Source organism: Uloborus diversus, chromosome 3, assembly GCF_026930045.1.
Source record: "Uloborus diversus isolate 005 chromosome 3, Udiv.v.3.1, whole genome shotgun sequence".
NCBI classification, from domain to species: domain Eukaryota; kingdom Metazoa; phylum Arthropoda; class Arachnida; order Araneae; family Uloboridae; genus Uloborus; species Uloborus diversus.
This window is the reverse complement of record NC_072733.1, coordinates 82,699,412-82,725,426: the sequence shown is the minus strand read 5'-3', so window position 1 is coordinate 82,725,426 and position 26,015 is coordinate 82,699,412. Positions and strand designations below refer to the sequence as shown.

The 26,015-nt window shown below is 32.7% G+C and overlaps 1 protein-coding gene across 1 annotated transcript in view; it reads left to right on the top strand.

The window, feature by feature from the left end:
- Positions 1-15,378, top strand: part of LOC129218827 (monoglyceride lipase-like) — a 112,797-nt gene extending 97,419 nt beyond the window's left edge. The window contains exons 7-9 of the mRNA XM_054853148.1: positions 4,968-4,986; positions 12,455-12,586; positions 15,162-15,378. Of these exons, the coding sequence (XP_054709123.1) occupies positions 4,968-4,986; positions 12,455-12,586; positions 15,162-15,263 (253 nt within the window). The 3' untranslated portion in view covers positions 15,264-15,378. The remainder of the gene's footprint in view (positions 1-4,967; positions 4,987-12,454; positions 12,587-15,161) is intronic.
- Positions 15,379-26,015: the final 10,637 nt, after the last annotated feature.

Below are 26,015 nucleotides of genomic sequence, written 5' to 3'. Positions count from 1 at the left end.
GTGGTCCTCAAGTTCCTGATATTGCATTTAAAAAAAAAAAAAAAAAAAAAAAAAAAAAAAAAAAAAAAAAAAAACAATATGAAAAAATTCGAGCACAAAAAAAAAAAAAAAAGGCTTTACATGGCTCACGGATTGCAATGTTTTCAGAAAAAAAAATATTTTTCACAAGAATATCTGAATTAATGAAATTAAATTGCAACCATCTGATCAATTTTTTTGCATTAGTGTTTGTGAAAATTCAAATTAAAGCGAAATATAACGAACTGAGAAACTACTATAAATTAAAAATAAAAAAAAAACGATTAATACAAAAAGGACTAGTGATACACATGAAATAATTGCAGAGTTTTAACTTTAATAATTTGTTTACCTGGGGAATGTCCATTTATAAATCTAATTTTTTTCAAAAATATTTTTTGGATATTTCAACAAATCATACAAAATTTATAAATAGGTAAAAATTTATATGTAAAAAAATATATTTTTTTTTCTCAAAATATCTGATGTGTGATACACAATAATCTTTCAATCAATAAACATAATTGAAACGAAATTTCAATTACAAAATGATTTTCCAAAATAAAAGAAGCTGCAAACATGCAGTAAAAATTATGCAACTACTGGTGAACAGCGAAAGCTGACTTTTATTCAGCTTTTGTGTGTGTTAAAATTTTTTCAATAAAGAATTTTCTTAAATCTCCAACTTGCATTAATTTAGTAAATGCAAAAACTAAGTTTACAAAATTAACAAAATAATTAAAAAGGAAATAAAAATATAAAATGAATTTACTTAATGATTAACTAACCAGGTATGATCACCAAAATTTTATGCTCGGCTACAAATATTGAAAAAAAAAAAAAAAAAAAAAAAAAAAACCGTCTTCGTGATGTTCGAAACATTTCCTGACTTATTATCGTTTAAAAATTCCTGATTTTTGTATTCTATCGATGTCTTAAACGTTCTTACTTAAGTCAATTTTATTTTATAACAGCTTCATTAGATGAAGGCACTGATCAAAGTCAGTGATAATTTTTACGATTCTCTTGAATTGACTCAGATGTAAATGAGAATCGAATGGGAGCAGCAAAATTGGAAGTCTGCAAGTCCTCAACTACACAGTTAGACATATTAGAAGGTTTTGAAATGATGCTACACACAAAATTATAAATGAAAATAGAAAGATCTAATCAAGAAAAACGAGCGAGATCTTTTGAAAGCGGATGCATTCCGATCTTGAAACATGTGAAAAATTGGAAACTATGCGTAAAATTGAGAAGCGGCTGACGCGTAACTTATTTATTATTACACCTTATCTATAGAGTTCAACAACTATGCTGCCATGCTCAGAGCCGAATTAAGCTCCACGCTGCCCCTAGACAGATTTGATACCTGCCCCCCATCCCGCTTAAAATTAAAAACTTTTTTTAAATATGTTAGCTGAAGCTTCCTGATGTAGTGATTTTAAAATTCAAGCTTATGATAAATGATCAAGTTTAATTACTTTACTCAGACCATTCTTGCTAATACTAATGAATACTGATCCCGTGAACCCAAAATATAACCACCATTTTGTCACCCTCAATACCCCCGTTTTGAAAATTGCCTTCTCCCCCCGTTTTTGACACTCATAGCCATTATTTTTATTTGGAGAAAACAAGAACATTATATTTATGACTAATGTTCTTTTCAGGGGCAAAGGACGTGCTCCGTTCAGAAACATAAACATTCGGAGCAAGTTGGGAGACTCGTGGAGATACTTCTCCCTTAAATATTTTTTTAAATCATCAAAAGAAAAAAAAATTTTTTTTCTACAGGTTTGTTTTACAAATGTCCGAAAATCCCCATGTTCGTCTCATCGACCTCTCCGAATTATTTATATTTATTGAAGTTACGCTCGCATACATAATTAAGATTGCTAACGCAATTCAATATGCCTATTATTTAGTATTACTGTATACTTGTGAGGATGCACCGCTCCAATTACTTATCAGTTATAGTGATAAAGTTTAATAAATATGAAAATAATCTCAAAAATAAATAAAAAAATAAATAAAATAAAAAATACTGACATGTTATGAACAAGGATAGTAGAAAAAAAGTGATTAAAATTTTCCCACCCCTAAAAAACTGGCACCCTAGGCAGCTGCCTACTCTTCCTATTTGGAAATTCGGCTCTGGCCATGTTAAGGGTGCTCTTCACTGCGAGTCTGAAAGCTTCAGATCCAATGTTAACTTACGGGGAAAGTTGGATGGTTTTTTTTTTTTTACAAATTCCTTTGAAGTTTTCGGGTCAATTTTTTTCTGAGTATTTTTCAAGCATATGTCTGTGTCTTCTAGTTTTTACTTTTTTGATATGTCCATTCTCCGATTTTTTAAAATTCGAGAAAAAATGAATTTCTTCGAAAACGAGGTACTGTTGGACATTTCACTCTGTAAAAAATCTGAAAATCGTGCTATCGAAATTTTAAGAACATCTCAACACGCAAAACATTTCAAGCTCTCTTGTGAGACTTTGTTCGAAATAATGCGACCATTTCTTTAAAAAAATATCGGGGGTTCTAAGTACTGAAATTTTTTTCAAAAAAACGTTCTCTTTCTGCATTCGCCCCGCCTCCAATAGTAACCTCCCTTTTTTGATGGGTGTGTGCTAATGGGCTGTAAGATTTATTACCCTTTCATTAGCTCCCCTCAATGACCTTCGCTGGACGTTCGTTTCTTCTCCTTCGGGTCTTCAATCCGCGTAAATTCGCGACGCTACTGAGAGCGTAGCACCCTCCCTCAGCACTTTGATTGATGACCAGCGATAAGGTTCCCGCAGCTTATATTCAATCATTTCAAACGGCTTTTTGGTGTAACTTTTTGAGCGCTTGGTCACTGTTAGTGTCGCAAGTGGAGCTTGTCGGGGAGAGAGTTTCCTTTTAAAAACAGCTTATCTTTCTACACCAAACGCGCGACAAGCAACGACAGTAATGTCCACCGAGCTAATTTTTGACACCGAAAAATTTGCCTGTGCTGATTCTTATGTAAAATGACAATCTGAATCCAAATATGACCATCGTATCAAATGCAAACATGTAGGTAATAAACGGGAACTTAAACCTGAAACTATTAACAGGTGTTCCGCTGTTTCGTCTCAATTATTAGAAGCCAAGTGGTTATCAATCATGGCCGCTGCCTGCAAAACTACTCTAAATATCTTACCTCTAAGTCCGAGTAAGGTTCCAGAAGTCAAATTCAAGAAAGCCAAAATCACTCCAGCAGTCGAAAATATTAGCGTCACCAGTAAAATATTTTTTATAACTCACAAATCCAAAAATAAAAACAAAAATAAAATCAGTAATCTACAACATTTTCTCACGGTTATTTCATAAGCTTGAACAGTTATACGGTTTCAAGTGAAGCAAAATGTTTATTGGTCAAACTTAAGCAAATGTTTTTAACAAGATTGTAAGGGAAATTATTATCGAAAAGCTAATTTTTAAGCAATGAAATTTCTTGATCGAAAGCTGACTGTGTTATTAAATACTTTTGATTCTGATAGCTTGAGAAACAATAATACCTCTAAAAAACTCTTACAAAGGCAAGATAAAAAATCTTGTTCGAATTGGAATTTAAGACTTTTATCATAAGTCGTAGTATAGCATAAGGCAACAAACACTTTTAACGGGATGAAATTAACCACTAAATATATGATAATTGGGATATTGGAGGGCAATATATTATTTTATTTTGAATTTTAATTACAAAATTCAAACAATGATTGAACATTTGAAAAACTAAACAAACTAAAGTTGACGTGTTTCGGGATTTTTCAGAAATACTGTTTATAGGGCTAAATCTTCCCTCGTAGTCTTACCCTATCGCGGGGCTAGTTGCCTATGATCAATTCCATGTGAGAGAAATCACCTTCTTGACATAACCATTTCCGATTTTAATCAAGTTTGGCATGAAGGACACATATGACAAGATAAGTAATCCTGCCAATTTTTTTATTTCTATTTTGAAAATTGTTCAAAAGTGTGTCCTTACAAATGAATGTAACTTCTCTACTAATTATAGTAGAATTAAAATTCAAAAACCATTGGAAAGCTAAAAATAGAGCTTTCTCTTTATATGTTATGACTTTCTTATGATAGATTTAATTTTCAAGGTCATTCACTGTGACGGGGTAAAATTTCAAGGGATGGTTTACCCCTCAAAGAGTATTTTCAGTAAAACCATGAAACACGTCAACTTTAGTTTGTTTAGTAGTTTGCAAAATTTCAATCATTATTTGAATTTTTGTAGCTAAAATTTAAAATAAAATACAATAAATAAGATAAAATACAATAACAAAGGGTACAATATTCCAGTTGGATAATAGAGATATTGTATCCTCCAATGTTAAGGGGTAAATTTTACCCCGCTTTAAGTGTTAATTACCGATTAAAAGAAAATATGTGTTCAATATTTTTAAGTGTTCTATCAATGTGCGAAGTTTATTCAGATCGCGCGCGGTGATTCACGCTTGGGTAGGGTTACTTGTAAGTTCAAAAAAGTTTTAAAAATTAATATACATATATAATGACTTATGTTGCAGATACATAAGTCATTAATGTATCTCCGACAAAGAGGCGAAGAAGCCGGATATTCAATCGAAAACTTTTTTTCGCAGTACAACAGAAATTTTTTTGCCAATGTAGAGTTAAAATTAGCTCCCCTTGGCGTATCATTAATTTGTAGAAAGCATAAACTACCATTTTTGAAAAAAAAAAATATTAACGACACAAAATTTGAAAAAGATTAAGAAAAGAAACCTTATTCAAATTAAAGGGAATCATTGAGTTTTGAATCGCTGAATGAGTGCGCATCATATTCGTAGATAAACGAGAAAATTATGACCGTATCTCGTAGATTTCTTTCGTGGTATTGTTAAGCACTGCATTATCATGACTTTCAAAACACTTTTTATTTTTATTTGATATAGTCCAGTCAATGAACACATTGTACGTGCATTGGAATATGCGATAATTTTTGACTTAAGAATATTGTTAGGGGTAGTTAGTAAGTAAACATACCAAAAGTCCCCGACCCTGGGGGGGGGGGGTGAGCTAAAGGCGAGAGGGAGGGGGGAAGCAATGTTTTTTTTTTAAATATATGTCGGAAACGGTGGAAAAAATGCGTTCAAAATAAAAGTTCAAGCTAAATAAAGTTCCTATAGAACTGTTTCTACACATACTTGTCAAATTTCCAATAACTGTCAGGGTGTATGTTGTGAAAAATAGATGATTTTCGGAGAAATTCTCTCTTTTTGTCAGACATTTGCTTTTAGTGCCGCCCATGATCCGTATTCATAAAAATTGTCAACGACAAAGTTGTAGAGCTTTAAATTCCCTTCAATTTAATATGCTATTTTGTTACATTTTATTCAACCAAGAGTTATAGAATTTCTAACACGCACCTTCATGGCAAAAAAAAAAAAAAAAAAAAAAAATGGAACACTTGCCATTCACAAATTTCTAACTGACTTGAAAGGATCGCGCAGTTCCTCTTTCCTCAATGAATTCGACAATCCTGATTGACAGTGAAGAAGCATTTGTGGATTACTACAGCACAAATGATGTCACGTTTCCAGGGGGAGGGGGGTTCGTGAAATTGTGAGCTTGTGACAAGGGGGAAGGAAAGATTAAGAAGAAGAGTGACATCACAAGCATTTTTCAATACGAATATGTTTATGAAAAATAGCTTGTATAACGTACTTTGTGACAAAGGTGGCGAGCAGGGGGGAGGGGTCTTGAAATAAAATTGGACATCATTTATAGACAGCCCTTTACCAAGAAATCGGACGAAGCCTTCAGGATAACGTATATGCAGTATGAATTAGTGGACTGAGTGAGCGCAGAAGTCAGCTCTATATACTATTTAAGGACACTAATAACGACGTTGATTTAATTAAATTTGAATTTGTTGTAGCTGAGGATAAATAGCCTACAAAATTGTTTGGCAAAAAGAGACGACTGTATAAACCGACCATGTGGACATCAATGCCGGTTAGAAAATTGAAACAACGGTCAAACAAGAAGGTTTCTCTCCAACTTTCATAACAACAGTCAGCTGACAAATCCGCTAATGATGAAGCTGTAGAAAAAAGAGACAAATTAGCTTTAGGTGATGCTGATGTTGATATTGCGAAAACAGCTATCATCAGATGGAAAAGTTCTTCGGTGGTTATTATTTGAGAGGAAGTCCTCCTAGTTGTTCTCTTGATAGCCAAATCCTCAACTGATCACAACATTCTGCTGATGAAATCAGGAAGAGGAACTTAAGAATTGCAGTGTATCTTGTAAAAGGTTTGTCAAAATGTACCAGAAATCAAAATTCATGCAACATATATCTAAGGTATATATCAACAGTTCTTCTCCCCCTGAATCCATTGAGGCTGCTGGAGTCATATGGGTCATTCCATGTCAAGTGATCCAAAGTTTTTTCCCTCACCTTTTTGTATTTCTTTGAAATTTGGCTCATCGATTGTACCCTTTGAGGTAATCAAAAGTCCAAATTTTTAGATTCTTATCTCTATTATTTTTTTTATTTATAACACTTTGATTTTTCGAAAAACCCGCTTTTTTCATAGATGCTTGAACATAAAATGGACGATAACTCAGCACCATATATAGATAGAAAGATTTGGTAAAAAGCATTTTAAAGTACATTAGTTGCTGTTTAATGGGATATGCAACATGACTAATTTCAAAAAATTTTTAATTTAAAAAAAATAAAATTTAAATTTTAAATTTATATTTCTCAGAAAAGGTATAATGAATTTTTTTTAAAAAATTCTAAAAAATTTGTGTGCATTTTATCTTCATTTGTGCAAAGTTTCAAGTTGGGATCTCAATGGGATCATATTTTTATGAATTTTTAAATAAAATTTGACTTATAAAATAATGACGTTTTTCAGATTCTAACTAGTTAAATATGGGGTTCTTTTACTGGGGATGGTCTAGTAAGTAGTAATTGATCATGACTATGCTTGAAATGAACTGACATGACTTTGTAGATTAGTACCCCCCCCCCCCCCTCCGCCACACAACCACTTTTTATCTTTTTTTTTCAAAACTGTGTTTAAAAAAAAAGCCGGCACGTAAGAGTTATAACCATAATAAACTGGGACGCACGCAGCTAAACATCAGTAGTGATTAAAGCTTATAAATGGGGGGGGGGGGGGGGTCATAAAAACTAAAAGTCAGAAAAACTGAAGAGAACCACTCATTTGCAGCTTTTTTTCTTTCGGAAAGTGGAACGGTAGGGGGAGAGGGGGGGGGGCAATCTGGAATGAAACATAATAACAAAGAAAGTTATGCTCAAATTAGCAAAATTTGTTTGATCTATAACTGCTTTTAATATATGTATAAATAGATCTCGCTGCATTGCTCTCGTTTACAAGTGAAATAAAAAGAAAACTAGCATTAAAGAAAAGAAAAAAACAGCTGCACTGCAAATGTTGTAGAAAGACAGTTTTATGCGGACAGACATGTGACCTGATACTTAGATTTATTTTTAGTTTAGTGTAAAAAGAATGAAACAACATGGGGGGAAACACTCCTATTTTGCTGTGATTTTGGGGCAAACTATTTCTTTCCTCCATCCAAAATTGTAAGTTGGTGCAGGGGTAAGGGACGAAATGAATCATAACTTTCCTTATCAGATAGTGAAATAATCAAGTACACTTTGTGAAGTTCGGATTGAAAAAGAAAGGCTTGGTCTGAAAAAAAAGCATCAGGTAAAGCGTGATAATAGTATAGTGTTAATCGTATGTGTGAGTAAGTGAGGGGGGGGGGGTAATGTACTTTGTCTTGCTTTAAAGAAGAACATTTACCAGCTTTTAATATGTTTTCTATTCATTTTGTTTTATTTTACTCATTTATTTATTTTTTACATTTTGAAAATAGTTTTGAAAAAAAAATAATAAAAGTGGTGGCCCGGTGGGGGGGGGGGTCTTTTTCTTACTTTAAAGATGAACATTTACCAATGTTTAATAAGTTTACAATTCATTTTGGTTTTTTATTCATTTATTTATTTTTTACATTTTGAAAATAGTTTTGAAAAAAAATAAATAAAAGTGGCGGTGCGGGGGGGGGGGGGGGTGCTTGCAAATTTACCAATTCACGTCGGCTCATTTCAAGCATAGTTATGATCAATTACTACTTACTAGACCATCCCCAGTGAGAGAACCCCATTTTTAACTAGTTAGAATCTGAAAAATGTCATTATTTCATAAGTCAAATTTTATTTAAAAATTCATAAAAATATGATCCCATTGAGATCCCAACTTGAAACTTTGCACAAATAAAGATAAAATACACATAAATTTTTGAGAATTTTTAAAAAAAAATTCATTATACCTTTTTTGAGAAATTTAAATTTAAAATTTAAATTTCATTTTTTAAAAATTAAATTTTTTAAAAATTAGTCATGTTGCATATCCCATTAAACAGCAACTAATGTACTTTAAAATGCTTTTTACCAAATCTTTCTATCTATATTTGGTGCTGAGTTATCGTCCATTTTATGTTCAAGCATCCATGAAAAAAAGCGGGTTTTTCGAAAAATCAAAGTGTCATAAATAAAAAAATAATAGAGATAAAAATCTAAAAATTTGGACTTTTGATTACCTCAAAGGGTACAATCGATGAGCCAAATTTCAAAGAAATACAAAAGGGTGAGGGAAAAAATTTCCCAAATTTTGGATCACTTGACATGGAATGACCCATATGTATCTTTCATGGTATAGTGCTCCAGCCACAGAAAAGTCCCTCAACGTTCCGCTACAAATTATTTATTAAAGTAACTGCAGTAATAAAGACTGATCTCTAACTCTCTCGTACCACCAGGTTCAACTGTAGCCAGGAACCTAATGGTGAAGCACTGGATTTTGGTTTGGGAAACGAGAAATGACCAACTCGTGTCGAAGCTCTCGAAATAGGATATGTTGCTCCTGACGAAATCTTAAAGATGATTTTGACCGATGCACGAAAGGATGTGACACCAGAAGGTCACTTGAAGAAAATCATTGTTAAACTACTCTGCCGCATGCTTGCATTGAAATAGCAGTTGCAGCAACGGAATTAAAATATTTATCGAGGACGAAGGAGACGATGATGACATCAATACATTACCAATTTTTTAGAACAACTTTTCCTCTGCTGGTGGACATAAATGAGCTTCGACTTTTCCGCTTCAGAATAAAACCAAGACGTCCCCTTAAAGGATGATATTTTCATTTTCTAATTACTGTCAGTCCATATTCCATACAATCACTTTCAAAATATCAGTTGATTAGTGATAATGTAATATAAACTATAATTACAAAGAGGTGCTGCGTGTCAATTACATTTTCCTTATTTCTATTATTATTCATTATCATGCTATAGCGTCACATATTCATTTCAATAAGAATAATGAAATTGAGTGTACTTGTTAGAATTTAGTTTTTCATTGCATGTCAGCGGAGTGTCGCGGTGATTGGGCATTGGCTTCGTATTTCTTTGGTCAGGTTTGAATCCGCAGTTCAAGTGTTCAGCTGGTGGGTTTTTGAGACACAGAAAACCGTTAGGATCCATGTCACATGAATGCAGCATATTACAGTTCCCTTGAGTACCTGTTTGGCATAGACACTCTGAGACAAAAAGAATGAGGCAATTTTTTCTCTCTCCAAAATTATTGGTTTTCAAGAATGTATACCAAAAAAACATCGGAAATGTGACATACGAGTATATGTATAAAAACAATTAAACTATAAATTTAGTTAACTTTTACTTTTATTCGGAACACATTTTTTCTGACGTTTCCGCGAAAAAATCGAAAACTACAAAAATTGGCTTCCCCCTTCCCACCTTTTACTCCCCTTCTCCCCAGGGTCAGGAGCTTTCGGAATGTTTACCTACTAATTACTTGAAACAAGTTTCTTACTGCGGAAGTGCTGACTTTCTGCATTTCCTCAGTGTTCTTTTGTTAAATAATGCCATATGTATGGAGCTAATTCATATCGCATATACGTAATTGGGCAAATCGTCTGATTTCTTAGTAAGAGGCTGTCTATAAATGAGGTTACACTTTTTTTCAACATTTTTGACCCCCTCCACTTTAGACAAAACACTTTTCACAAGCTACTTTTCATCAACATATTTTTAGCGAAAGGATCGCGCACTTCCTCTTTCCTCACTTTTAAATTTGTGAATGGCAAATGTTGCATTTTTTTTTTTTTTTTTTTTTTTTTTTTTTGCCATGAAGGTGCGTGTTTGAAATTCTATAACTCTTAATTGGTTGAATAAAATGTAGCAAAGTAGAATATCAAATTGAAAGAAATTTAAAGCTCTACAACTTTGTCGCTGAAATTTTTTATGAATACTGATCCTGGGGGAACCTAAAAACAAATGTTTCACAAAAAGAGAGATTTTCGCCGAAAATCATCGATTTTTCATAACATATACCCTTAAATTAATGGAAATTTGACAAATATATGTGCAGAAACGGTTCTATAGAAACCTTATTTAGCTTGTATTTTTATTTTTAACGCATTTTTCCCCACTGTTTCCGGCATATATTTAAAACCCCTAAAATTTGCTTCCCCCTCTCCCTCCCGCCTTTAGCTCACCCCCCTCCAGGGTCGGGGACTTTTAGTGTGTTTACTTACTAACTATCCTGAACAATATTTTGAAGTCAAAAATTTTCGCATATTCCATGCACGCTACACCCTTCTTGTGAGAACTCATTAACGTGACCAATAAAGAGACGAATTTAACTAACAAATCAGAATTGAAACATATTCAAAAAATTAAGCCTCTCCAAAGCGTCTGAAGGACTCGCAATTCTGAATCCTTTCATCTATTTTTTTTAATCTTAATTATATGCACTGTAGGGTCGACTAGTTTCTTTCAAGGCGAAAAAGTTGAAAACTTTGGTTCTGTTTAAATGTGTAAGGGTTTGGCCGCGAGTAATTAATACACGACAATAAGTACATTAAATATTTAGCTACAAAAAAGAAGGGAAAAAAAAAAAACTAGTGCATGATTTACACACATTTAAATTCTAAAGAAAAGATAGTGTACCACCAGTAGCCTCTTTCAGTCACGACTATATTTCGTACATCCAGTTCCATACCGCGATAAGTGTAAAATTTTATTTTATGGCGATATTGCAGTGCTAAACATTTTGCACTTTGAAATGAATTGCAGTTAAACTTGGTTAAGTTTAATATATGTACAAAATTATTAAGTTTTATTGTATTTCATATCAAAGTCCAACGTGTTATCACTGCAATACCACCAAAAAATAAAAATTTGAGCTTATGGCGGTATTGAGCTGGATGTGCGATTTATAGCATTTACAAGTGTTACAGCCCGATTTTGAGTAGGTTGTGTGTTATGACTACTTTATAGAAATTGATCAGGGAAGGGAGGGGGGGGGGGTCAAGTGTACATATTTTGACTCTTTGGAAGCTTTCACCGGTAGCATTACTCAATTGGAAAAAATGGCTCTGAGCTTAATTCTTTATCTCAGCAGAATAATAAATACAAATATAACTACTGTATTAAATCCAAAATGCAAAATTTCGGTAAAAATTACAAAAGTATTCAATTTTAGAACAGTGGGAAGATAATTACTTTAAAGACTCTCATAGGGGCTAGGTAAAGGAGCAAAACTTGGTTAAGTTTTAATCTCAACATTTGGCGATAATGAAATGCAAAAACAAGAAAGTACTGAATTATTCTGCGAGTTGGAACTTTTCTAAGATGCTTTATCATTTTTTAAAAGCTGTTAACATCTATTATCACGTTTTTAAATCAGAACAAATATTAATTGCTTAAAAATGAGACGAAACCAAGCAAAATCATATGGAGGGTCATTGTCATTCCATGGATAAGCTACCATTTTGTCCGAAGTAGCAACTAGTATATTTATATAACAAATTTTGCTGCTTAAGAAATCACAAACCTATGTGTGATTTCTTAAGCAAAAAATTTCTTCTTTACCTTGTAAAATTATTATTGCAAACTGAAATACATTAGCTGTCACGTGCGGAATAAAATGGTCGCTTTTCAGCGCAATGGCCATAAAGCAAAAGTTTTTAATCGAAGATTTGACAGTTTCGACGAATACTTTGTGAAGAAGAAAACTGCCCTTCCAAACATCTAGCACTTTGCCATGTTGCCATTACGCGACAAGGGAAAATATGAATTATCGATTTCAGATAATTCATTTAACAGACGTGATTTTATCTTTTTGAATCGCTTAATGTATATCTAGTGGAAATTTCCGAAAGATTTGCGAACGGGAAGAGCTAATCGAGGGTAAAATTTTTAAATAACCTCCTTAAAAAAAAAAAACTTTGAATGATTTTTTTTCAGTAACAGTTTAATCTTAATTGAGTAATAATTAAATGTTGATAGAAATTTTTTGAAATTATTGCAGGAAATTCTGAGAAATTGCTCTGACGTAAAAACGCCATTTCTGCTTCTTCACGGCACTATGGATAAAGTTTGTCACGTATCTGGCGCAACGGAGTTGTTTGAAAATACTAGTACCGAAGACAAGTCCTTGAAGGTATGTCAAAAACTCCTTATCGTTTTACTGCAAAAAATGTAGTACGTGCACTTTGAGACACTTGATTAAAAAAAAATACTGCTATAAATTTAACTTCAGAATACAAACTTAAAAGATTAAAATTTTCGTTGTACTAGAAGAAATGTGTAGTGCTCAGTGACAAAATATACATTCCTTTTAGTTTTAAGTAGGCTTTATTCAAAACCGTTTAAGGACCGGGATAACAACAAAAATTCATCAAAACTCCTCAAGGACGGGAGTAACAGCAACAAAAATTCAGTCGCTGGTGCTCTGCCAATGCGCACTGCTTTTTATATTTCACATTTGCATAAAGTGCGCAGTCTCAAGCATTGAGCAACAGGTTTATTGCCACTTCGTGTCTGAATTCGGCATTTAAGCTATATTTGGGTACATAGGAATTGGACATGATGTGAATTCATGTTGTCAGCAATTATAGACTCGTACTTTGCAAGCTATAATTTGACTTTTTTGGTCATAGTATGACTATTTTTAACGCTTCAATTATCTTAATAAATTTGAATTAAACTGAGAGAGATGTATTTCCTTTATGTAAAAATTCTCATGAGATTGTATTCACAAAAAAAGTAAGCTTTGGAATATTAGCTGAATGATGAGTTTCATATTTTACACGTTTCCAATGACATTATTGTTGAAAGAATGAACACAAGTTTAATGTTTTGTCGCCACACTATCCTATTGCTTTGTTGAAAATGTGTCCTAAAATGAAATTTGATTCTATTGAAAAAAAAAGCCTTCAACTTTTAACAGATATTTTCAAGTTCATGATATATAAAAACCGTTAACGGTTAATGCTGCTGTCTGCAGGTAAAGTAACTGCAGATTTTCCATTTAAAAAAATTTTTTTTGTCTTCTATTTTACGTTAGCTTTACTGTACAAGATTGCTTGTTTGGTACCCGCTGAAAAAAAAAAATGCGAAAAAAAAAAACGTCTAGTTGCAACATTTCACTAGTGTTAGTATTGAATCCAAAACGCTTTTCTTCAAATATCTCAAAAACTCATTTCTGCAGGTACTGCCATTTCTTGCCCACGACAAAATAAGTAGGGGAATGTGAGGCAAAGTGAAATGGTTAAGATGACTGAGTTTTTTCAAAATGAACAAATCGGATATTTGTTTTGAAAATTACCGTGCATAAAGAATGAACATTGTATTTTATAATAAAACTTGCACTGAAACAGTATTTTTTATTTTTGGCAGTAAATTTGAGTCTTAAAATTAAGTGGAAAATTTTCACTTTTCTTTTCATGGGGCAAAGTGAAAAATAAAATATTTTTCTAAATGAAATATTTTCTATTAAATTATAAAACATATTTTTGATCAAAAGAATCAGTAAATAAAAGGCTGAATGAATAATTGAAGAGAGAATGAAACAATAAACGAATAATTAAACGAATAAATCAATTATTATATGAAAAAATAAATGAGCGAGTAAAAGAATAAATGAATAAGAAAATAAGTAAATGAATGAATAAATAAGTGAATTACTAAATGAAGGAATGTAAATGAATTAACTAATAAATGAAAACGTAAGTGATTTACATAAATGATTGAGTGAGTAATGAAATAAACTATTTCACTTTGCTCCATCCTCTTTCCCCCGTATGTACTTGATTAATTGTAAAATTTATTTAAAATATTAACTAAATTAATACTGCATTGAATATTAGGAGATCTCCATAACTATTGAAAACGTAAATAACAAGAACTTTCTCATTTTATAGTAACAAAAATGATTTTTGACTAACAACAAAATATTACAATATGAGTATTAATTTTTTGAAATTGCCTGTATTACCAAAAGCTTTGATCTTGGGCGGTATTTTTTCCCTGACTAGAATAAACTACATACGGTACTACATAGTTAAAATGATACCAGATAGGTGGAGCTAAAAGCAGATTAAATATTTCACCATTTCACTTTGCCCCGCTATTTCACTTTGCCCCATGTTCCCCTATTGATATTTTAAAATAAAGCTGAGTTCATCCTTTCGTTTAAAATATTAGTTTCGTAAGTTAGTATACATTCGTATTAGAGTATAGAAGTTTGATAAAAAAAGCCATTGATACCCGATAATGTTTTTTTTTTAATGCTTTATCACAGAAATTTGGGGTTGTGTTAAAAAAGCCTGAAATTTAAATTCATTTTAAACAACTAAATAAAAAAATAAGCTAATGGCATTTCAATAGTCCGAGAACGTAATTTTATCCGTGATGTTAGTTTTAATATTTTCTTTTTCGACAAATTGTACACACATGAATTTTTGCTCCACTTGCAATAATCATTTTTGAATATCTTGCTACTGATTTTGCATTCCAATATTTTTTAATTTTAGAATTTTTAAAATTGTTTTTCAGTTATATCCAAAAGCATATCACTGTCTCTTACATGAACCTGATGAAATCGCTAATGATGTATATTACCAAACTGTACATATATCATTAGCTCCAGTTGTAATAATTGTTTTTGAATCTTTTGCTACTAATTTTGCATTCTAATATGTTTTAATTTTATAATTTTTAAAATTGTTTTTCAGTTATATCCAAACGGATATCACTGTCTTTTGCATGAACCTGATGAAATCGCTAATGATGTATTTCACCGAACTGTACAATGGCTGGATTCAAGAGTGCAGTGACGGATGGTGGAAACTTAGCTGGCGTCGTCTTTTATTAATGATCATTTGGAACATTTGAATTATATTCATAGTAATGCATCGATTGTTACCTATTTTTACACTTCATGATATGTTGTCCCACTTGTATTTTTTTAATAAATATTTTTTTTTTACTAAATGTTTTCTGTATTTGTCATTAGTTTTTTACATTCTAGTATAAGAAACAGTAAGGTGTTGAGAACACTGATAGCTTTTTAAAGGGTTGCTGTAGAAAATGCAACCTGTATACTCTAAATTTTTTAACTTAAGATTTTTAAAAATTGTTTTCCATTTATATCCAAATGGGTATCACTGTCTCTTGCATGAGCCTGATGAAATCAGGCTAACGTTTAGTTTTTCATTTTAATTATTTTCTTATAAAAATACAAAAAAACATTGATTTCTTTTGTTATCAGTTCACAAACAGTATCTATATGAATAAAGTAATGATTTAGCTAAAAAAGGAGGTTACGTTTTTCCAATTCTCTTAGTGAAATTGATAGCAAAAAAATATTTATTCTGAGGCAAAAAAAAAAAAAGCAATTTAGGATTTTTGAACAACTCTCAACACTTTTTTAGGATTAAAATTTTCTTCAAATCATTATGCAATATTTTTTCCTTTCTGAACCTGGCAGGTCCCCTCTTCGTTCATTTAAAGGTGACGGTGAGTCCTTTTCTCTATTCTGAATCGCTTTTCAAAATAGTCATTTCACGATGAGCCATAATAAACAGTGCATGTAAACATTTTTTTTCAAAATTTGTAATCGAGATTACAAGATGAAATTTTAATTACAGTTTGACTTATAGCGATTTTGATCACATCAAAACTTAGAGAATCAAAATTTAAGATTAGAATTACATGGATTTAAATTATTATGATCATGATTATGATTAAGCAAAAAACGAAAGTACGGTTGATTACGACAACGATATTGCGATAACTCTAAGCCTGTTGTGTGTATGGACAGAGATATAGCGAGTTTTTTTTTTTTTTTCAAAAGCATGAAAAACAATCCTTGACACTTTTTGTTTTTATTTTTCTAACAGGGCTGCGGTAGAGGCACTGCATTTTGGTTTTTGCAGACCTAGTGCGATCCTCCGGCATGGCAACCACTCTTTCACGTGGCATCACATTCGATGGGATGCAACTGCCACGAGAATTTTGACGTCCAGTTTCCCCACTAGGTGGAGGCACCTGGGCTGTTTTTAATGCGAAACAGCATTAGGAATTAATTTTTGCCAAGAGATATAGGGTCTGGTGGGGGAAAGTGGTCAATGGGGTAAAGTGGTCATACGTCAAATAAATGGCTATAGCTTGAAAATAAATGCTTGAATGAATGTGAACATTTTATCTAAGGGTAAGGCAGTTTAAAACTACATTTTGAATACAAAATTTTACAACTGGCAGAATTTTTTCTGATAAAAATAAATATTTTGTGTGAATATGAAACTTTTTACAATCGAAACACCTCGTTTAACTTCCTTGGGGAAATTTTGTTTGTTTGAATTATTAACAGATTGACTGCACAGGAAGCTTCTACATGTCTCAAGAACTCGTACACATTAATAGTTAACTGAATCTGTTTTGGATATTTTTTTAGAACAATTTAAGTAAGATGGGGGTAAAGTGGTCATAATATTAGGCTTGACAAATATTGTTCTTCTACAATCACTTAATCTTTAAGCATAAGGCAGATATAAATTAAGTATTAATTTTACATAATATGCCTTGTTTTTATAGTAAACAGGGTTAAATATACGAGTATATACGTATACATACGCATATACTCGTATATGCGAGTATACATACGCATATACTCGTATATGCGAGTATACAGGAGTATAATACTCGTATATTCGTGTAGGCACGTATATATACGTCTTCAGATAAATGCACCATAAAACACATATGGGTATCTACAAGTATTTTTTATCTATACGGATATACATTCGACTCTATACGTATATACCCGCTTATACTCGTATATCTACAAACATTTATATATACTCAGGTAGACGCGTATATACGCGTACGTACGCGAGTGGACACTTACATACAAGCATAAGATATACATGTATACAGGGTAAGGTTAAACTCTTGGGGAAATTATTAAAAGGTGTTAGACGGGAGGATAAGAAGCAAGACTCATAAGAAACATATGGTCGCAAACACAACGATGACGCGCTACATGCACGAAGAGCCAGAAACTAATGGATACAAAACAGGTCACAAATTTATTACACAAAGACAATTTTACACAACATTTTTTAGGTCTTAAGAAAGTTCTAAAGCGTTTGATGAAATTTGCGGCCTGCAGCTGTAATACATGTGTCGCAACCACAAAGCACTCTCTGTTGCAATAACGAGACTTTTGAAACGAGACTTTTGAATTTTTTTTTTTCATCAGTCGCTGCGCCTTTGTTGCGAAGCGTGTATTAGATATACAACAGTCCGTAACTTTTAACAACTGTTCTAAATGCTTCTCAAAAACTAAAATGCTGAGTAAAATCACCATTGTGTAACAAATTTGTGACCTGTTTTGAATTCATCAGTTTCTGGCTATGTGTGCATGTAGCGCGTCAGCGACTATAAATTCCTTAAGATTCTTTGCTTCTTATCCTCAACTCTCACATCACTTAGATTTTTGCCCTAGAGCTTGGATTTCTGCTGTAAGCATACATGTATATTAGCGGATATACTCATGGATACATACATGTACTGGTGTATACACGTAAATGTGCGTATACGCGTCTATACAGGTATATAATCGTGTTTACACGTAAACATGCGTATATACTCGTGCTTCCATTTATACATACGTGAGTAAACACGTACAAACACGATTCGTATCCACGAATTAACTCGTGTATAAACGTATATTTATGTATATACACTTATACATGCGTTTATACGTCTACTACACACGTATATGCTCAGGTATGCACGTATATACTTGAGATACATGTGCATACACGCATATGATGTTCGTTTATACGCGTATATACACGTGTAAACACGTATACACTTCTGAAGGTAATCACGTATGCATGCTTAAATATTTTCAGTAAGTTACCGCCCTATAGCCAGGGCTAAGGCAGAAATGCATAAAATACACCGCCAGCTCAGTCACTCCATCCGGGGACTGCAGTTTCTTGCTTATTAGCACTCATCAGCCCGGAATAGAGAGTAATTGAGCTGGAAGTGGAAAACCACTTAAGGGAGCCAAGAGAGCCATACAAACTGGTAGCTAATATAGAAAAAGCACTGACCAGACGAGTGACTGAAGTCCACTTTCAGCTCAGTTACTTCCTATTCCAGACTGATGAGTGCTAATAAGCACGAAACTGCAGTCTTCGGATGGAATGACTGAGCTGGCGGTGTATTTTATGCTTATATACTCGTGTATACACGTATATACTTGAGTAGGCACGCTCATGCATGTATCTGATGTATACATGTGTGTACTCGTGCATGAACATGTTTACACGACACGTATATACTCGTGTATACCCCAGTGGCGGCTCGTGCCTTAATTTAGTGGGTGGGCCCGCAGTTATGTTTATGGGTCATTCTTCAAAAAGTGTAACTTTTCTGTCACATGGCTTTTACATTAAAAACTTTAGGGAACAATTAATTTAACAATGATTTTTAATTTCATCAAAAATATATCTATTTAAACCTGCCAACAATTTTTTAATAATATTTTTATTTTAGAAAATTTTTGGTTCACAACATGTGAATTCTCACCTTCGTGGCATGTCACACACCTTGTGTGACTGTTTTTGTTTTTTAATAATTTATTTAAAAGCAGTGATGTTCCCATCAATTTACTGAGGGTATACTCCACGTACACAAATTGTGAACATTTTCATAGTATGTCATAATATGAAAATTTATGATTTTTTTTTAATTTTATTTATGAGTAAAATAATTGGAACTTAGTTGGGCCAATGTTTATGGTTACTTCTAGAAGGTGACACTTTCATGTGAGAATGGAAAAAAAAAAAAGAAAACAAAAGGTTTCGAAATTGAAAAATATTTGCGTTCAAAAGTAAAGTTTTCCGGAGAATGACCCTTATATGTTTACACAGATAAAATGATGAAAACAATGGTTAGTGAACTAATGCTGAGGAACATAAAATGATATTTAAATCAGTTAATACAAACTTCAGACAGCCCTTCAAAATTATACCACTTGATTTAATACATCCAAACCTGTTTTTGTGCGGTGGATAGGGACCTCATAAAAACAAATTGTTCGTTTTAAAGATAACTTCGTTCATTTTAAAAACGCTTTGTCTGTTTCATAAATAATTTGACAATGGAGTCCCAATCTGATTGAAATTTTCACATACCGAGGAAAAAAAAAATAATGTACTAAAAGAAAGACCGCACAAGAACAGGTTTGTGTGTACATAGATTATACAGGGTGTTCCGTTTTAACCGACAAGACCTTCTTTTTTGCAACCGTTTGTCCAAGATGCATACTTCTAATTGCAAAAATGTTCAAAATTAGGTACAAGGTTAAGGAATTGAAAGTTTGAAGCAAAAGTAAAAATGAGCCAAATGATACAAAATTTAACTTTTTATACGGGCCCTAGGTTCTCCAACTTATATTCAGGGAAGTCATCACCATTAAAATATAATTCCAACACAAAACGTTTGACATTAGTACGACCAATGTTCACCGAGATATGAAACGCAGCGTTTCGTGACTTACACCACTTCATACTCACTGTCAATAACACCTTTAGGGGGAAAATACTGGGCCGATCCTAGGGTGTCGGCCGCCCGTGTGCAAAGACCTAATGTGCCGCCCCTGAAGAGCAATTTGTATGTTTTGATTATTACTTAACGCCCATATAAATCTTTCTTCAAATTTCTGTATCAAGTTCTAATTAAAAAAACGAAAAACAGAAGGATGAATTTATGTAAAAAGTTAGACCTCCTTAGGTACAATTAATGTCTTTGAAGAAAGTAATAGGTACCGAAATTTACTAGTCGTAAAAACGCATTTTATAGTCTGTAAATACATACGAAAAATTATATACGAAATTGGCGTATGAAAAATAGCTGTAATTAATCTTTGGTTGTGCTTGGTTGCAAGGACAAAAGAGTCGGGAACATTTAAGGTCCATGGAGAAATTTTCAATATTGACGTCAAAAATCGCAATTTTAGGAAATTTTTCGAGACTTGAGTTTAAAGTAATGTTGGAATTCTTTCCTGAAATTCTTTCAAAATTGATGTGAAATTGCAACTATTTTTTGTGACCTTAGTTTAGGAAGGATCGGTGCTATTACCGAAAATTTTCTGAAACAGTAGTTTTAAACACGCAATTTCGGGTTATCTTTGTTGAAATTGCTGGAGGGAGGAAGATTCGGTCGTCTCCTATCGAAAGTTTTCGAAATTGAAGTTTAAAACGCAAATTTAGGCTGTCTTTGGTGACGTTACACCCCGTTTGCACTGCGAGCTAAGCGCGCTCAACCCATCAATGCACTTACGTATTCACCAAATTCCAAGCCACGCTTACTCTTTTGAACACTAGGTGGCAGGGCTGCACGGGGTCACTCAAAACTTCCGGCGGAAGTCTTATTTGTATTGCTTCTTACGACGAATTGCTCTGTTTACGTATCTGTAATTTGATTGAATTTTTTAAATTAATCATGAATTTCAAAGGCGCAAAATTTTCGTAAAAAGAGAGGATGTTGTTCTGCTTTCGGGTACAGCATGAGGACAGGAGCAAATAAGATGTCAGAAATAAAGATGTTCAAATTTCTGAAGGTCCTGATCGTCGAATCAAAGCCAATGCTTTAAAGCGAAAGGATTGAATCTTAATGAATATTATGTAGTAAACACACTTTGTGCGAGGTATTTACGAGCTGGAAACATTCACCTTAATTTCATCAGCTTTGTATTTTTACTGTAATGTGTGAAGATCTATATTGATCTATATTAAATTGATTATTAGAAAAACTCAACCTGAACAATTTTTTATTTGCTTCCTGCAAAGCTGAAAGTTTCCAGTGTTTTGAAGGGTTTCAAACAGTTTGATTTGTGTGATTAAAATAAAGAACCACTATTCATTACCTCATGAGAAAAAAACTTCCCATAGCTCGAACTATCAATAACTCGAACCATTTAGCCCGACTCTTTGGACTTCGAGTTATTGACGGTACTTTAATATTAGGCGCTCTAATTGTAAACAAATTTAGATATTCGACAATCGGTAAACAAACTCATTAATTAAAGTTATAGTATAGTATCATAGTACAGCTATTGGTATTACATTCAAAGCAATTTTAACGCAGGAGAAAGCACTCGGAGTAAATTTAAATTTTGTTATCTTTCAATTTTTTTTATGCCTATCAATCTTGCTACAGAAGCAAGTTGATTAAACAAAAAAAAAAAAAAGTGATGAACAAATATGTAATAAAATATATTAAATATCAAACCTGAAAATTAGGTAGCAACTGTAATAAGTGTGTGTGAACTGAAAAGCTACAACAGGAGAATTGATTGAATATGACACCAAAACTCCCTGTCATAGCCATTCTGTGTGAACACTGCAGAAAAGCTTCCATCTTTGAAAAAATAGCTTCAACTTAAGAATAGGAATTACAATTCACAACGTACTTGCAATCCAGTAGATTTGTGATTCTTGAAAGCAGACTTTGTATCAACTTTATTTCTGTTTAGGAGGTATTCATAAATGCTTATCATTGAAATCGCGGTAATGATCGACAAACGAAGACTCGTTTTTTTTTTTTTTTTTTTTTTCTTATTTCTGTATTTAAAGGATCAGGAAAATCAGATCCGTTGATCGACAATTTTTGAGAATAGCAAAGCCTATTATACTCATTTCATGCATTAAAATACGCAAAAGACATGATTCTACTTAGAACTGAAAGAAAACAAAAGTGCCTGAACACTGTAAACATCAATCGTTAGTAATAGATTCGCCAACCATATACTAAAGGATCGGTAAGGTCACAGCCATTGAAAGATAATTTTTAACAATAACTAAGTTTGTCTTTCTTATTTAATGCATTGAAGTACGCAGAAAACATTATTCTGCTTTTTAAAGAAGCACAACAAAATCGCTTTCGCTATGAACACCTATCTCTAGCAATGGAGATTGGCGCTTAACCGGAAATAAGACTCGCTACTTCCGGTCTACGTCAGTGGTTTGTTTGTTTATTTAGGATATTTGGTGAATACCAGCCAACACTGGCTTGTTTCTAAACCATGACGTCATCGTTACTATTGTGGGTTGCCGTAAAAGTTCGGATCGTCTGCTCTCAAAGCAAATACTTGGTTTGCTAAAATAAGTTTTTATCTCTTCATGCGGGCTTTTTTTTTATTTGTTTCATCGCCGATAGTTTTAGTAAATAATGTTTGAAAAAAAGGACTTTATTTTGATACATTTTTTTTTTGTTCCGTATGCTATTTTTTAACTTCTTTCCTTTTTTCAATAAAAATCTTGTCATTGTTCTTTCAAGTAAAAAAAGGTGCTAAATTTTAACTGCATAAAAATTGTCTTTTTTGTCTTCATTTGTTTGGTTATTAATTTTTCCCTATGCAGATTCAAAATAATGCCTTATGAAAAATGGCTTTTATAATTTAGTTCCATGATTTTTTTTTCACCTCGTTTGTGCGCAGAAATGCAGAAGAAATTTATTGAATTTAAAATTTTCCTAAAAAAGTGCTATTAATGTAGGTTTAATTAACTAAAGACTAACAGCTGAAGTAAATTAATTTTATATCAATTTTATAATAACAAAAAGGCTTTTTTTCCCACAGAATACATTTAGAAATCTGCTGCCCCCCTCCCCCCCCACACATAACTTTTGAGTGAATAGTCAGATTTGAACAAACTTTCTGTTTGAATAATTTCAGCGAGCACACCTCATTTCCAGATTTTACTTTTTGATTTGAAATATATTTTGTTCCATTTTTTATGCATCAAAGGAATGTAACATTAGCCTCTAAGGGAAAATTTAAGGCAAAGATAAATCCCTAACTTAAAGGTGAATTTGCTTCAAACAAACAGTTGGAAAAAGTTCTTGGTGATGAACATGTATATAGACAAGGTATTTGTCAATTTAACTATTTTAAAAGTATTTTTTGAACAACAGAAAATTTTTTAACATTCAGAATGACCGAAAACATTATTTTTTATCACCTAAAAAAATTAGGGGGGGGGGGATTTGTGCAGAGATTTTGAATACATTCTCAATTTTTGGTATCAAGGAATAGATAAAAAAGCTATCACTAACATTGAAATGCCATATCTCGTAGACCTGAATATTGACACAAGAGATAAACATGACTGAACCAAAATGAAAGGAATATGAAATGCAAATGGTTTTACTAATGCTGCGGAATTGAAGGGAAATGCCTAGCTACCAATTCTGACTCCTGTACTATACAATTAGTCGTAATCCGACTCCCCAGCTGTGGCAGAAATTCATTACTTCCATCTTTTTTTTTTTTTTTTTACTTCATAAGTTAATTTATTATATTTTCCCTATTCAGATTAAAAATGTACATTATGAAAAATTGTTTGAATAATTTATTTCTATGATTTTCTTTCTCCATGCATGTACAAAGAAATGCTAGAGAAAATTTTAGGGCCTCCAACTCCGACTCCTGCACCCCCAAAATTAGTCGTACTCCCACTCTGCAGCTTCGGCAGAAATTCCATATTTTCATCCCTTTTGTCTTACTTTATTGAGTACCGGTACTGGCACGGCTTTGCCAGTAGTAGAAAAATAAAAGGTGGTTTGGTTTGCCTGTATATTTACAAATAATGGATGATGAATTTCTCGCCAATTTGCTGTGTTTATTTGCTCTCAAATGTTACGGTTCCATGTTATGATAAATTGGAAATTTATTTGTCCAGGTTATGATAATTTCCTTGGTAAAATATTCTTAACATTGGAATAGTAAAAGAACAAAATGGAATTTTCGAAAAATTTCTTCGAGGTGCTCACCCCTATGCTACAAACTAATTCTGCGCCAAATTTCATAAAAATCAGCCGAGCGGTCTAGGCGCTATGCGCGTAACAGACGTACAGAGATCCAGAGACAGACACAGACTTTCATCTTTATTATTAGTAAAAGATTATTTTTTCCCTATTCAGGTCAAAAATTTTACAAAATGAAAAAGTTTAAATTACTAATTCAATGATTTTCTTTCTCCATGCTTGTACACAGAATTTTTTGAAAACATTTTAGGTCCTCTGACTCCTGTATCCCAAAACTAATTGTACTCCGACACCAGTACGTAGTGTTTTCAACTCTAATACTACCCTAATATTAATATCTGTACCTCAGGTCAGAACAACGTAAGTCATATAATTGTAACTTTAGAGGCGAGAGGAAAAACTTTTGTCTGCTGCATGCAAAAGATTGAACATGCGCTCAACACAGACACAAATGCCTGCATACACACACACGAACTCCTACACACACAGCACTGCATACACAACACGCACACACATGCATACATACACATATACACGCACCCACATACATGCGCCTACACAAACACACACGCGCATTCATACACACACACGCTCGTGATTGCGAAAAACATAATTTGAATTCAAGATGCCAAAAATTCAAATTAATATAATTTTTTTCTAGAATTGCATTTACATGGCTCGATGCGGAATGAATAGGATTCTACGTACAATATAATAATGAACGAATTGAAAATCACAATTTTTGGACTTACATCAGTCTGGCTCTGAGGTACAGGTATTATGGAAGAGGTATGGAAAGTGTTCACATATGCAGGAAGATGTTATATTCACAAGTACCCCATCTTATCTACCTTACAGCTGACTTTCAAAAGAAGTTGATTCAATTTAAAAAGTTGTGTCATAAATTCACTTGCATGTTCATAGAATGGTTTGCAACAGCTAAGTTTAGCTCCGTAATTAGTTTAAAATATGTTTTTACAAGGAAAGGACATATTGGTAAAATTATATACAACACCCGCTAAAACAAAGATTATGTCACCAAGAGTAGGACTGGTACTGTCATATTTTGAGAATTTTAAATATTTTTTGCTTGAGGTTATCTTAGTAAAACATGCCATGTACACATGTGACCCATGTTCAAATGTGCCCCTTTTTCCCCTACATAGTCATAAAAAATGCAAATTAACATCTAAAATACATCATTAAGAGTTGTGCTAAAAATGTTTATTTTTTAAAAAAGAAATTAATAAACTCATAATTAAAAAATCAACTTTAAGAAATCTTACTGTGTTCAAAAAATTCAGGTAGAGTCTTAAAAAAATGCAAATTATTATCTTAACTACTAAAGGCAAAACTTGATGAAGGAAACATGAAAAGTTATTACATCATCCCATTTAATTGAAAATTTTCCATTAAACCCCACTTCATACCGGATAATCCCCCCATATCAATATCAGATTAACTGCTGGATATCCTGCAAAAATCTGTCAGATATCCCGTACGGTGTGGGCTGGCTGGATCAGATACCGGATTGTTAAAAAAAAAAAATAGCCGGAAACCGAATAGTTCCCAAATAATTGGTGCAACATTGTTAACATATTCGCAAAGTAATGACATGAACAGCAAGTACACCAAATTGAATAACAATGTTTATTTTAAATATAAAAACTATAGCAAATGTTCCAATCATGCTTTACTCAGGTAAAGAACTATTCGTTAAAAAAATAGCATAAACTATAATAAAA